Source organism: Hippocampus comes, unplaced genomic scaffold, assembly GCF_001891065.2.
Source record: "Hippocampus comes isolate QL1 unplaced genomic scaffold, H_comes_QL1_v1.1 scaffold78, whole genome shotgun sequence".
NCBI classification, from domain to species: Eukaryota; Metazoa; Chordata; class Actinopteri; order Syngnathiformes; family Syngnathidae; genus Hippocampus; species Hippocampus comes.
In genome coordinates this window covers 1,319,215-1,333,036 of record NW_017805798.1, presented here as the reverse complement: position 1 = coordinate 1,333,036, position 13,822 = coordinate 1,319,215, and the positions used below count along the sequence as shown (strand labels likewise).

The following is a 13,822-nucleotide window of genomic DNA, read 5'->3' as shown; positions in this document are numbered from 1 at the left end:
TATATATATATATATATATATATTGTTGCCCGGTTTGATCATTCTGCTTTCATGGAGAACTTGAGAAATCTGTAAATATTTCCTGTTGAGAGGCTGAAATTCTGACGATTTCGACAATTTTAGATCACTAAACGACTAAGCAATCCTCACAAATAGTTATTGATAAATTTGATAATCCATTAGTTGTCGAATGGTTGCAACTCTACTCCTGTATTAAACACAGTGTGCGTGTGCGTGCGTGTGTGTGTGAGAAACAGGTGGTGGGTAGCGCGTTGTACTTCAGCAGCTTCAGCGTGGACAAGCTGGGCCAGCCGCTGTTCAACGACAACCCTCAGCACACCGACGGATGGGAAGTGCCAACGTATCTTAGATGCGGCTGACCCCGGACCAGTTTGGAGCCTTTAAACGCTCACTCTATTGTTGCTTGTCTATTCTTTCCGCATTGTCATTTCCTTAAGTGGCGCAAAGCTACCAGCAGGTCTTCAACCTGGTTGTCGGCACAGATGGACAAGAAATAGAAGTGAAGGACAAAAGGTGTGCTGGGAAAAACCTATTGAGGATCACTTAAAAAATCTGCCATCGAACTCACTTCAGTTTATTTTAATTGCCGATATTTGATCATTTCTGTCCATTGCAGGCCCAAATCGATGTGTTTTAACTGCGGTTCAAGTGCTCATCAAATGAGAGACTGCCCCAAGGTGAGTCAGAATCCGCATCCACCTTAAAAAAAAATTAGTCTGGCCCTACTTTGTTGTAAAATTAAGCGAATACTAGAAACCAGAAAACTAAACAGACATTTACTGGGCTGTTTGAATGTGTTTGAGGGTAAAAAAAAATAAAAATAAAACAAGAAATAGAAATGGCTGATTTTTAAAAGATATTATCAGCCGATTAAATCTTCTACAGAAATGGGTAGTTTCAAAATAGGATTTCAAACCTGGTTCGGATTTCTAAGTAACGTTTCCCGCCTTGGTTCAGAGAATTTCAAGTGAAGTTTAGAGCTTCAAAAGTGGGTTAGGGTTGCGAAGTACTTTCAAGCCTGGTTAATTGTTTGAAATTGTGGTTTCAAACACGGGTTAGGGTTTTAAAATGATTCAGAATGATCATGTGTCGTCGCCATGACACAATGAGCTTGCTTGTGTGTCGTTAGCCTAAAGACATGGCAGCCATCAACGAAAGAAGAAAGGAGTTCACCCAGAGCCAGACTGGGCTCGGGAACCATCGCTACCACGCAGACGAGGTGGAGGAGCGTTTCTCCAAATACAAGCCGGGAGTCTTGAGGCACGCGCCGCTTGTCACGCGCACTTCCCGTTTGAGTTAAGCTCCGTTTGTAAAGCCGTATACGTGGCCTTGTGTGCAGCAAGGAGCTTTTGTCCGCGCTAGGATTGGACGGCAACACCTTGCCGCCGCTCATCTATCGCATGAGGCAGCTGGGCTACCCGCCGGGTTGGCTCAAGGAAGCCGAAATGGAGAACTCGGGTTTAACTCTCTACGACGGAAGCGGTAGGACTGCTTGCTCTCTTTTTGTGATCCATTCCACTTTATCTGGCTGCACTTTTTTTTTTTCGGATTATACATGACAAAAGCAGGGATTTGACCGCAAAATGTTTTACCCGAGTCATGTGTTTACAAGCTGTAAAAATACAACTTCAATTACATAGATATAACAAAATACTCATTTATTTCAATATATTCAACAGCTTATTTTGGGGGGTTGGGGAGGTGCAATCAAGAATTTGTGTCGTCTTTTTAGGCAACAAGTAATGCCGTCTCAAATAGAATTGAAGCGTACTGTAGGGCCATTCATCAATTTTATTGATTAATTCGTTTACTTGTCATGCTGGTTTAAAAAAGATTGGATGCTGCAAAAGCAGGTATTTATCCATTTGTGGAAAACTTGACTCAAGGTTTGCGCATCCAAGCTGAAAATGTTTTGTTGAGGTCACCTTGCCAAATGTTAATCATAGTAAAATAAAAATACCTATGCCTGAAAAACATTCTTCCAACTAAATTTGTATTGGAAATTTGTTTTTCCCCCTCCCAAAGTTGTTGCTGAGGGGAAAAAAAATTGTTTCAAAGCTTCTTTGGTATCAGGAGGAAAATAGAATAAATCGCTAACTTGTTTTTGTTAATGTCATTGTTATTTGCATTTTATATGAGAGAAGTGGGGGAAAAAATCTATTCAAATCATATTTATGTGAAAGACAATCTCACACTGTGTTGTTTTATTTGTTGTGTAGTGTCAAATGTCAGCAGTATGACCAGCACACAAAACGTCTCTTACGATGTTTCTAAACTGGTGGATTTCCCAGGATTCAATGTGCCCCCACCACACAAAGTCAAAGACGTAAGTTACTACCACGCAACAAATCCCTCTTTGTGAAATACCGTGAAATAATTAATGCAAGGCTTTATTGCGTCAGTTTGTTGATGAATTGTAATTTGATTCTTATGAAATTATGCTGCAAATAATTTGAATTTTAAAAGTACTAAAACTAAAGTCTGGCGTTAACCATTCTGGTGTTTTATGGTCATTTGCCTTAAAAAGGAATTACTTAATCTGAAAGAAATCAAATTTGGTTTCCCGGTAATTATTATTGAACTGGTTACATTATGTAGTTGTGACATGTCATTGCCATTTTTAGGTGAAACTTCCTAAACGTCCTACCTATTGGACGGTGTGGGGAATGGGGGTTCCATTTATTTTTTCAAGATTAAACTCTCTTTCTTTTAAAAAAAAAAAAAAAAAAAAAACTAAAGTGTTTGTCGTTTGTTCTTCTGTGCAGGAATTCATGCGCTACAGTTCAGTTCCCATGCAGAGCAACCACTTGAAGCACAACTTCGCCGCTTACCTGTCCACTCACTTTGCTTCGGTAAAACTAACGCTACTCTGGTGTGACACTAATCGCCTCATGGGTCGCCATGTGTCCTGTCCAAATATATAGCTCACAACTTCCGATTTGGTGTTTCATCCTATGAAGAGCCTCTACTCATTTATACAAAAGTAAAAGTAACTAAGCTTCGCCTTTTAGTCCGCTAGCTTAATGCTAACATATAATGGGAAACAACATAGACAGGTTAATGGCGTCTGTGTCGGTGTGATAGCACTTTAAGCTAGGTGTCCCCAACCACCAACCCGGCATTTGGTACTGGGCTGCACAGAGACACAGGGGAAAAGAATATGTACAGTATCTAATACATGTGTGTGCTTTTTGTTCCTGATTTTCTTCACTTTCTTCTTTTTTTTTGTGTAAATGACGTGTGTCAACAGCCAGACAGCCCGAGCCGCAAGAGGCCCAACGAGTCGGATTCGTCACAACACCTCCGGAAGAGGCCAAGGTCCTGCCATGATAGCAACTCCGATATGGATATCGAATCAGGTAAACCAAAATCGTCTGGGCGATTGCTCGATCGTATCCGTCTTTGGCTGTTATGGAGCACAAAAATACTCATCTGGGCGGAATTCGGTGGAGTGAGTTTCAGAATGGGTTTACTTGAAGGAAGGTTGACTCTAAATTTGTGGCACATGGGACCCACCAAGATTTGTAATCAGGAACAGCCCAGCTTGCAAGTAATTGACACTACGCCCCAAAAAAAGGGGTGTAATTGCAGATTGAGTCCAAAAGATAGGTCCAAGGGACTGCTTTTGCATTAGACGGAGCTTTGGCCCGTCTAAAAGAAGCGCCTCGACTCATTTCAACATAGTTCCTTCCTTGACGACAAAGATGCCACAAGATGGCACCAAATTGTAACTTTTATTTTAGACAATAGTTTTTCAATGAGCAATACAATACAATACAACAATGAAAGATGGTAGCCCCCCTCGCCCCCACTAAAAAAAATGTACGAAATGCTAATGGGTGACAACTGTTTTTTTTAACAAATGTACCTAATTTATTCATTGTTAAAAAAATAAATCCTAATCAATTTGAAATATTTTTTTTACAATCAGTTAAACAATTAATTCTATTAATTTGAAAAAATGAGCAAGAACAATGAAAATAATAAACATCTATACACTTTACCTATAGAACTTTTTTGTAAAAGAACCTCCCGTGTTTTTTGCGAGAAGTTTCATTCATTTGTGAATCGTTTTGTTGACTTAGTTTACTCAATTCCCCTCTCGTTTGCATTTTTCCCAGAAATGCAATTTTTTCTTCATGGCAGTGATGAGCATCAATTATTTGCCATTTTTCCCCTATTCGGAGTCGGGACTCAATTATTCCCCCGTAAATGGCGTGGGTCCACTGTAATAAAAAGTTTGACATTCCCGCCCACTAGATCCTGGGACCCTTCACCACACCCCTCGCCACGGTGACTGCTTCAGCTCGCCGCCACCACTACCGCACGGCACACCGCCCGACACGCCCACGCCGCCGCCTCTGCCCAAAAGCACGCCACCCCCAACGCCAACCAAAGGCTCCATGGCGACGCGGGGGGCCCACTGGGTGGTCGTGGACGAGGCCACGGAGGGGAGGGAGGACGAGCTCACCCTGGAGGAGCTGGAGGAGCAGCAGAGGCTGATCTGGGCGGCACTCCAGAACGCGGACTCCAGTAGTGAGCCTGAGATGCCGGCGGTCGGGACCCCGCCGATCGCGTCGCCCAGCAAGTCCACACCAGTGCGAGGTGACTCAGAAATGGAAAGTCTCAAAGAAGCGGGTGGCTGTCAGAATGAGAATGAAATGTTCCCTCGACAAGTTTGTCCTCAGAATGGCACACCAAGCCCTGCTGGACACCAAGATGGCGGCACCCCGAGTCCTGCTGTGATGAAATTCACAAAAGATAACGTTCCTCCAGCAAAATATGAGGAAGACAGCCCCCAAAGTCCTCCTGCGATGAAATTCACAAAAGATAATGTTCCTCCAGCAAAATATGAGGAAGACAGTCCCCAAAGTCCTCCTGCGATTAAATTCACAAAAGATAATGTTCCTCCAACCAAATATGGAGACGACAGCCCCCACAGTCCTTGTGCACTTAAATCCCATATGGACAGTCCCAAAAAATCCCAGAATGAAAGTCCTGCACTTAAATCACAAGAGGACAGCCCCCAAAGTCCTGGCGCAAGCAAATACGTAAAAGACAGTCCTCAGAGCCCCAATCCAGAATCCCAGGATGTAAACGGGGCCTCCCTCAAGGCCGTGGCGCCCAGGGTTTCGGCCGTTCCCCACCGCAGCCGCTTCGCCGAGGGCATCGTGCCTTTCGAGGACACCCCTGAGTACACAGAGGTGGCCGAAGCTACGGGGACGTACCTCCGCATCAGAGACTTGCTCAAGAGTTCGCCTCGCAATTTAGCCAAGAAAAAAATGGAATGACAACAACAACAAAAGTACCTTTTTGGCTCATGTTTTTACTCATGGTTTTTATGTAGAGCATCGTCAAGGCACAAAGGGACATTATGCAAAGTTTATTTTTTAAATTGTTTTCATTTTATCATGAGTTGAATTTGTAAAAATGTTCATTTGTGACTTAAAATTGATTTTGTCTTTTTTGGGGAGGGCTACGCAACAGTGTTGAAGTAAACATGTCTTGTTTGCCTCAGTGTGACACTATTGAAGTCACTGATGTATTTATATTTCTGAATGTTCATGCAGACAATCAATCACATGGCACATATTGACAATTTCCTTTTACATTCACACCAGTAATTGATGGAAAGCCAACCCTAGTGCAAATGCCTGGTCTTTGTGATATAAAGGAAGACTAAGATAAATCATCTCAAAACTTACTAACGCAATTGAAAAATCTTTTCAAGAAGGGAAGTAAAAATACGTTTTTGGCACAAGCGTGCACACCCTGACAAGTGAAGATGTGGCTGTAATTAGAAACATATGTCATATTCAGGCTTGGGTTAAATTGTCAGCACACCTATGTCTCCAGTTAACCCCCCAAAAAGTTCAGATGTTCTAATAGGCTTTTCCTGACATTTTTATAATCACATTTTACAGTGGAAGCCATGGCTGCAGAGACCTTCCAAAACAGGGGGATATAAATGTTCATTGGTATCACTCACGAGGGAGTACAAACATTGCCAAAGCAATATATACACAGTGGAACAATGAAGTCATCAAGTGGGGAAAATATGGTACAGAAGATTATGCCCCACAAAATTACTACAAAGATGATTAAAACTGTTAATGCTGCCAATACTGAACGAGCTGCAGTATCTAGATATGTATGTCAAATAGGCAAGGTTGTTCAATTTAAGTTTAAAGTGACCCTTTACAAACATAACAGAGTACAAATATCCATTTGCTACAAGAAAAATGAGCAACAATAACAAAAAAAAGTAAACAGCAATACAATATAAGGCACAATAAATGTATTCAAGGTTTATGAGGTATTGAAAGTGAATTATTGCAAGGATAAACGTGGCGTATTTTAAATGAAAACCTTCATTTGAAATGCACACCCGAAAGCAGTATAACCATGTTCTATGTCAAACTTTGTCATCTAATTCCGTGTTCCAGTTGAATTTTCATCGAGGAGAAATGTTATTATAGCTACAAAGTGTATTCCTAACATGTAATTTTTTTACTGTTATATCAAATTATCTAACTCTGAGACAAAGTGTTTGAGTCTTCAGACGACATTTCATCAACTGGGGAAAAGCGTTTATGACAGACAAAATTCAGAATTTGACTGAAAAGTATTTTGTCACAAAAAAAAAAAAACACTCCAAAAATATTACCATTCCCTCCGTATAAATCTGAAACATAAAATGTTGTATGTTTGATGGTCATCTCGTTCAAATGATTTCAGCAGATTGGGTAACCAAGCGCATGCGCGATTCAAAGTTCCGCGTGTGAGGTTACCTATTTTTGCTGTGTTGACGAAATCAAAGCATTCCTACGGCAACGCCACTTGGACAAAGTCTACTATATAGCAAATCGCGCTTTTGCCGGTACAGTGCCTGAGTGAGAGAGAGGTCGAAGCAGCAGAAGCAGCAGCTGAAGAACTCTTCTCCTTCCACGGGAAGACGTGGGCTCCCACCACGGCACTCGTAAACAGGGCAGGGCTCGCGTCATTTTAGTCGCCTTTTTCAAGAAAAAAAGTCGACGCTCCTAAACGAGTGGATGTTGGTTGAAGTTGCCCAGGTAAGTCGACGACTTTACTTGAGACGCCAGGTCGGCTAATTGCTAACGTAGCTCGGTTTTCAACTACCGGCTGTCACTCGGGCCTCGCCCGTTGATTGTAGGGGCTAACTAACCGTGGCGTAGTATTCAAAACGGTCTGAGTCACACGGTATTACCCGTGGAGGGGGGTTATTATTTGGTACGGTGCCAAGTTAGCCCTCCCACGGCCCCCGGAGCTGCCACCCTGTGAGTGACATGCCGGACACTTTTGGCCGCTTTCGAGTTACACTCCCCCGGCGTCTTTCTTCTGCAGTGGTCGGTATGAGGTGGGGTCCTGGTTTTCATGATTTTTTTGATTTTTATATTCAACAATTTCGGGGTAACTTCAGCCGTTAGCTCGGTCAGATGTGCCACATCAAAGACAGGCGGTGTCCAAAAGGCTTCCCGGTTCGAGTTGTCAACGTCACCACACACGAAACTTACCCTCAACACATTTTCCCCCTCGTTTTTGTTACCATCATAAAGCTACAATGCAACATTATTTTGGTCGCACTTTGGAATCAGCACTTTTCATAATTGGCAAGGAGTAGGTTTGCGAAAAGTAGACTCCATGGAAATTAATGGTAATTAAAAAGAAATTGGAGATTGGTTCTTGATTTAGTTTGTGAACGAATCCAGACCCAAAAAAATCATGCAAGTACAAAAGTGAGGCTGCACAGATAATGATACAAGTGTTGCAATCCCAATACTGTTTAGCTGTACTGTACTTGTGCTCTAAAACTGCTCCAATCCTGCGACACTGACTCTTTAAGGTCACCGTGCCCTGTCACGAACCTGCTGCAGTGCCTCACTTCAAATAAAGAGAAGTGATCGGCAACGTGTTAAAGCATCAATTCAGTTGTCCTGTCACATTTTTATTCACAACTTGAGGTAGTCTCAACAACTGGGCTTGTGTTTCTTATGACTCACTTTAATTTTGGGAACGTGATAACCTACCTATATAGCCACCGGACTACATTCACCTTCGTCTCTTATCCACTGTATGTACTGTACTCCTTTTGCATAATTCCCCACAGTGTTCTGACACACCGCATGACTGAAATGCTTTGTGTTCCAGGCTACATTTAATTGAACTGTGCGGCAGAACTGTTAGGGGAAAAATGTACAGTTGGATGTTATCGCCAAAAGCGTTAATCCTGGTATTGGGGCTTCCCAACACCCGTCTGCCGCCGCCTTGCCAGCCTCTCTGCACTTTAGTGCGCGGCTAAAAGATTAACATGATTGCGGTGGGAAAGTCTTCAGACTGAGTGGATGATTTCACTTGAGTGGTGGCACATAATGCAACAGGGCTCGTACGGGTCACATCCAAGATTCTGTATGGGATTCGCCAAGAAGGCGATGGGCTAGTCGATATATATTGTGCGGTCATAAGTGCAGTGGGTTTTTGTTCTTCCTGTCGGTCCAATGACCCGAGGCTGTTCCTCACTAGGCATAGCGGGTGTAAACTGGAGCGCTCTGGTTAAACTGGGTCGAAGACGGCCGCCTTTCAGTCCACTGACATATCTTGTGTGTGTGTGTGTGTGTGTGTGTGTGTGTGTGTGTGTGTGTGTGTGTAGGAGTTTTGACTGTATGCATGTGTGGGAATTGTTTGTGTGTGTGTGTGTGTGTGTGTGTGTGTGTGTGTGTGTGTTCATGTTTAGGAGTACTAACCGTTAGACATAAGTTTAAAAAAAAAAGTGAATGATGTTCATGCTCTATTAAACTTCTTAGCTTTTGACAGTACAGTGGACGCCCCATTTGCGGGTTGTAGGTACTGGGCCGGCCTACAAATACGAAAATCTACTATGGGTCAGTGAAATACATTTGAAAACAAAAAATATTTTCCCAAAATGTTGATAAATATTCGCTATGTTTTTTTCCAGTCAAATCATGGATGTTTTGAGTTCAGGTGTTCATGTCCTCATTCCAGAACAGCAAAAAAAAACAAAAAAAAAACAAGCTTCATGACATTTGAGCGGGTTGTCAATCTCAGTGGGGAAGATGGATAAATAAAAAAAAAAAAAAAAATCAAACATTGCTCCAAAAGGCTTTCTGCGGGCTGCTAATCTGACAAATAGGATGATCTAACGCTGCTGGTGGTAGTGAATCCCCCTCGTAATATCACCCCCCGCCCCCGCCCGCCTTCTGCCATAATCCAGTTTCCTTCTTCCAGCCAGACATTCGCATTTCACTTGGCAGGCCAAAAAGCGCGAGTGGCCACGTTTTGCCCACGCAATCAAGGTCGCGGATGCCACCAGGAGAGCTGTGCCGGCGTATCGTCTGGCCTTTCGGCGGGTATTTTTAGGCTTGTGACATGGCCTCTGCTGTGCTCACAGGAACAGAATGCCTCCCAAAACAAAGTCACCCCGAATGACTCAAGGGACATATTGACACTAGCGCAAACGTTTTCGTCTTCCACGCACACACTGACCCGGGCCAAGAATATCCTCCGAGTAATTAATCATATGAAATATTAACTGCAGATCTTTTCAAAATGTAACTAACATCAGCCCGTTTGACATTATTGAATACATGACCAATCGGTTATCAATGTTTCAGAGTAAAGGAAAATTGTTTCTTGTCATGACCCTTGAAAGACCAACACCAGCACTTTTTCTGCAGGAACCTGTTTAAATGATGGAAACACAACAGTGACCTGATTTCCTTCATAAAGTCTCTTTGTTTTTTCCTCAGGGTGCTCTTCTGGACTAGTTTTTTTTTTTTTTTTTCACGCCCAACTCCGTTTTCCTATTTTTCTTTTCTTATTTTTGAATATATATCTTTTTTTTAACGTCACCATCCAAGAGCCTTCACCTAGTGGTTTACATGGTCTACATTCGGACGGCGCCCGCTGACGGACTTTGGCCTCGCACCTCCACTACATCGTACGAGGAAACATGAGCTCAGCCAAGGCCAGTGGGAGCAAAGTACCCAGTAAGGTAGCCCGGCCACTGGCCACCGGCATCCCCAAGACCAACCCGGGCACAGGTAGGAAGGATTACACATGATAACACCACATTCACCAAGAGTTATCGTTTCAGTAGCCAAGCACTTCCATTGCAAGAAATAAGCACTTGGAATTTTGCTGCAGTATCTGAAAGGGGAAAATGTACCGATAAGTCAAATTAGGTCTGAATTTTTGCTGTATGCTTCGAATGAAGAAAATGTAGCACCATCTGGAGGGTAGAAGTTATTTCCTCTCCTACTGGGGCAGTGTCTCCTTCAAGCTTAGCTCCTCTACCAGAGGCCTGGGACCTTGAGGGTTCTGTGCAGGATCTTAGCCGTTTCCAGTCTTGCACGGAGATGTCAAATGTTGTTCCTGGTATCTGCTGGAGCCATCCATCAAACTTAGCGGCACCATTGTTGCCTTTACCCTTCACGTTTTCTTAAGTTCAGCCCTTTGTATCTCTCCAGCTTTTCATCTTCCTCAAATCCTCAAGGTATCGTCCTGCTTTTCAACAGGAAGTAAAGTTGCCGCGGCCGACAAATCTGCCGCCAGCGCGGATGACAACCATGATGTCGGGGACAGTTTCGAGATCGGCGAGCGCGTCTGGGTGAACGGGACCAAACCGGGCTACGTCCAGTTTTTGGGAGAGACCCAGTTCGCCCCGGGGCAGTGGGCGGGCATCGTTCTGGATGAGCCAATCGGGAAGAACGATGGCTCGGTGGCGGGCGTGCGCTACTTTCAGTGCGATGCCCTGCGAGGGATCTTCACCCGCCCATCCAAGCTGTCGCGCACCGAGGGTGAGGGGGACGGCACGCAGACGGCGCCGCCCTCTCGCGCCGCCTCGCCCGCCCGGTCGGTGGCCAGCGTGGCCTCCCACACTCCCGCCATCAAGTCCGCTCCGGCGAAGAAGGCCTCTGCTGCGGCCTCATCCGCGACGCCGGCCGCTCAGTCTTCCAACCTGGCTCGCACCAACAGCGAATCCATTTCCAACTTGTCAGAGAGCGGCTCGGTCAAGAAAGGGGAACGGGAACTGAAGATGGGCGACCGGGTGTTGGTAAGGTTTGGCCCTCTCTCTTTTCTCAAGAATAGCTTTGGCATGTCAACATAAACACTGCCCAGCGGTGCCTTGAGATACAAGTTGAATTTGTTCTGTGACCGCACTTGTAACTCAAAATAATCACAAATCATGCTTCTCCATTCACATGAAATGAAATGACGAGTCCTGGACAAGAGTCCTGGAATATTTTTTGCATTCATTAAAAATTTTTTATATTTTTAAAATAAGTTTGTTTTTATTCATTTTAAAAAAAATCTAATTTAGTGAAAGGTTGAGTTGTTGTAAATAAGAAAATGAGTATTGGTGAAATAAACAATGTTACGTATTTTTTTCAAAAAAATATGAAATATTTTTGCATTAATTACTAAATGTATTCTAAATAAAATACAAATGAGCATGATTTGTTTGATCGTCAAAATAAACTCAATTATGTGTTGCATGAATTCAGCCTGTTTGTCCCGAGAATTGGTTTCTTTGAATGAATTGATTTCATCACGTTTTATTCATTTAAACCTCAAAGCCACTGAGAGCTTTAAATAGCCGAGAGGTCGAAAAGAGTTTTCCCCCTGTGTTGACAGTCTGACCGCAATCTGCTCGGCACTACTGGCACGCCTTTCTGGCGCTTTGCTGGAATTATGTCATTTAGGATTTGAGTTAAGCAAAGCAGATTACAGTGAACCCTCAGTGGCGCCGCTGCTTCAGGTCCAAGTCCCTGACGACTCTAGAGCAAAATTCCCGAAATAATGGATACCCCCGAAAAACTGTTACCTATATTAACTTATTTACTACCAGATGTTATCAGTGCAGAGTTGTCTCTACTGCAGCCTTTGTAGAGCTTTTTGACTGAGCTTTCAAGAATGCGGACTAAGGTTTTTGGGTTTCCGCACCTTCCTCAGGTCGGTGGAACCAAGGCAGGAGTGGTGCGCTTTATCGGAGATACGGATTTCGCAAAAGGCGAGTGGTGTGGTGTGGAGCTGGACGAGCCCTTGGGGAAGAACGATGGTGCAGTGGCAGGCACACGGTATGAAACAAATGAGCACTTGTGACAAAAACAGTCTTACCTTCACGCTTTCAAATAAGTACTTGTCGCAAGCTTCAGATGATGGGACGAATTAAAAATGCATTAATTTATTATGAAGAAGTCCGGGCAAGGGCGCCGGAATGCACTCACATTTGGGGGCAAGGAGAGCCATCGCAATTCAGCTTCAGTCGTGGATGGATTAGTGTTCCTCCCCATATTCACAAATTCACCATTGTGTGTATTTTCTGGGGTAATCTATCCTCCGTTAATCGGGTTTTGTACTAATGCCAAAACTCTGTCTCAGTGATGCTGTGGAGCCATTTTGTGGCATAGTGGCGGCAAGGAACTCTGTTGAAGTGAGAGGAGGAGCATCATTGACTCAGGGCATAGCCCGGCCACATAGAAAGCTAATGCTTCACCACCATCTTGTTACATCAATAGCGGATTGTTAGCCTTTTTTTGAGAGGCAAGTTAGGAGATTGAATCCCCAAAATGACTGAATTTCAAAGGTTTCCCCTCACCGGCCACTTCCGCAGGTACTTCCAGTGCCAGCCCAGGTATGGCTTATTTGCGCCAGTGCACAAGGTCACGCGCATCGGCTTCCCCTCCACCACGCCGGCCAAGGCCAAGGCGGCGGCTCGCAAGGCTGCTGCCACCCCGGGCGGCCTGAAGCGAAGCCCCAGCGCCTCCTCTATCAGCACCATGAGTTCCGTGGCCTCATCTGTCAGCGCCAAGCCGAGCCGCACTGGCCTGGTGAGATACACTCAACCACAATACACAAATCATGATACAAAAAATGTCTTATGGGTCATAAAGCAACACTTGTGTAGTGACACTTGGTGGTAGTAGTAGAAAACAAAAAGGTGCAGGGCTATCACTAATTATAACTGCATTCAGTGTAATGGTGACTTCCATCCATCCATATTCTGGTTCGCTTATCCTCACAAGGGTCGCGGGGTGCTGGAGCCTATACCAGCTGTCTTCGGGCAGTAGGCGGTGGACACCCTGATCCAGTTGCCAGCCAACCACAGGGCACACAGACGAACAACCATTCACACTCACACCTCGGGACAATTTAGTGTTCACTGTGAGGTCGACACGCTAACCACTGGACCAGCGGGCCGCCTCAACTAAGTTTTTGGTGTTGTACTTTCACACGTCACTGAGTGGGGATCGATCCCACGCTGCCTGCACCCAAAGCTGGCGAGTGTACCACTACACTACCAGTGACTGCGTAATGGTGACTTTTTTTTTTCTATGTGTTGATGTGAAACCAATCCGTGGTGGACTGAAAAAATATCAATGATTTTGACGCGGCTTGACTTAAATTACATTAACAACAACTGCAAAAAAAAAAAATTGTCATGCAACCCCCTGATCAGTGGTTTTCAGAGTACGGCCCGTGGGCCACATGGAGCACGCTCCGTTTTTGAATGCTTCCCACTGAGCATTTACATGATTAAAAGTCGTGGTATAACTGCATTACGGTATTTTATTCGTTGATCTCTGCCACCCACAGCTGACAGAGACGTCGTCACGGTACAACCGCAAGATCTCGGGCACCACAGCTCTGCAGGAGGCTCTGAAAGAGAAGCAGCAGCACATCGAGCAGCTCATGGTGGAGAGGGACATGGAGAAGGCCGAGGTGGCCAAAGCCACCAGCCACGCCGGGGGGGAGGGACAGG

The 13,822-nt window shown here is 44.4% G+C and overlaps 2 protein-coding genes across 2 annotated transcripts in view; both read left to right on the top strand.

Moving 5' to 3' along the window:
- Nucleotides 1-5,725, top strand: part of zcchc8 (zinc finger, CCHC domain containing 8) — a 7,534-nt gene extending 1,809 nt beyond the window's left edge. Inside the window, exons 6-14 of the mRNA XM_019885460.1 lie at nucleotides 258-361; nucleotides 469-534; nucleotides 638-698; nucleotides 1,151-1,281; nucleotides 1,361-1,503; nucleotides 2,241-2,347; nucleotides 2,787-2,873; nucleotides 3,272-3,380; nucleotides 4,282-5,725. Of these exons, the coding sequence (XP_019741019.1) occupies nucleotides 258-361; nucleotides 469-534; nucleotides 638-698; nucleotides 1,151-1,281; nucleotides 1,361-1,503; nucleotides 2,241-2,347; nucleotides 2,787-2,873; nucleotides 3,272-3,380; nucleotides 4,282-5,312 (1,839 nt within the window). The 3' untranslated portion in view covers nucleotides 5,313-5,725. The remainder of the gene's footprint in view (nucleotides 1-257; nucleotides 362-468; nucleotides 535-637; nucleotides 699-1,150; nucleotides 1,282-1,360; nucleotides 1,504-2,240; nucleotides 2,348-2,786; nucleotides 2,874-3,271; nucleotides 3,381-4,281) is intronic.
- Nucleotides 5,726-6,838: 1,113 nt separating this feature from the next.
- The window catches only part of clip1a (CAP-GLY domain containing linker protein 1a), a 27,987-nt gene continuing 21,003 nt past the window's right edge, over nucleotides 6,839-13,822 (top strand). Inside the window, exons 1-5 of the mRNA XM_019885447.1 lie at nucleotides 6,839-7,094; nucleotides 9,807-10,100; nucleotides 10,575-11,113; nucleotides 12,013-12,137; nucleotides 12,674-12,890. Of these exons, the coding sequence (XP_019741006.1) occupies nucleotides 10,010-10,100; nucleotides 10,575-11,113; nucleotides 12,013-12,137; nucleotides 12,674-12,890 (972 nt within the window). The 5' untranslated portion in view covers nucleotides 6,839-7,094; nucleotides 9,807-10,009. The remainder of the gene's footprint in view (nucleotides 7,095-9,806; nucleotides 10,101-10,574; nucleotides 11,114-12,012; nucleotides 12,138-12,673; nucleotides 12,891-13,822) is intronic.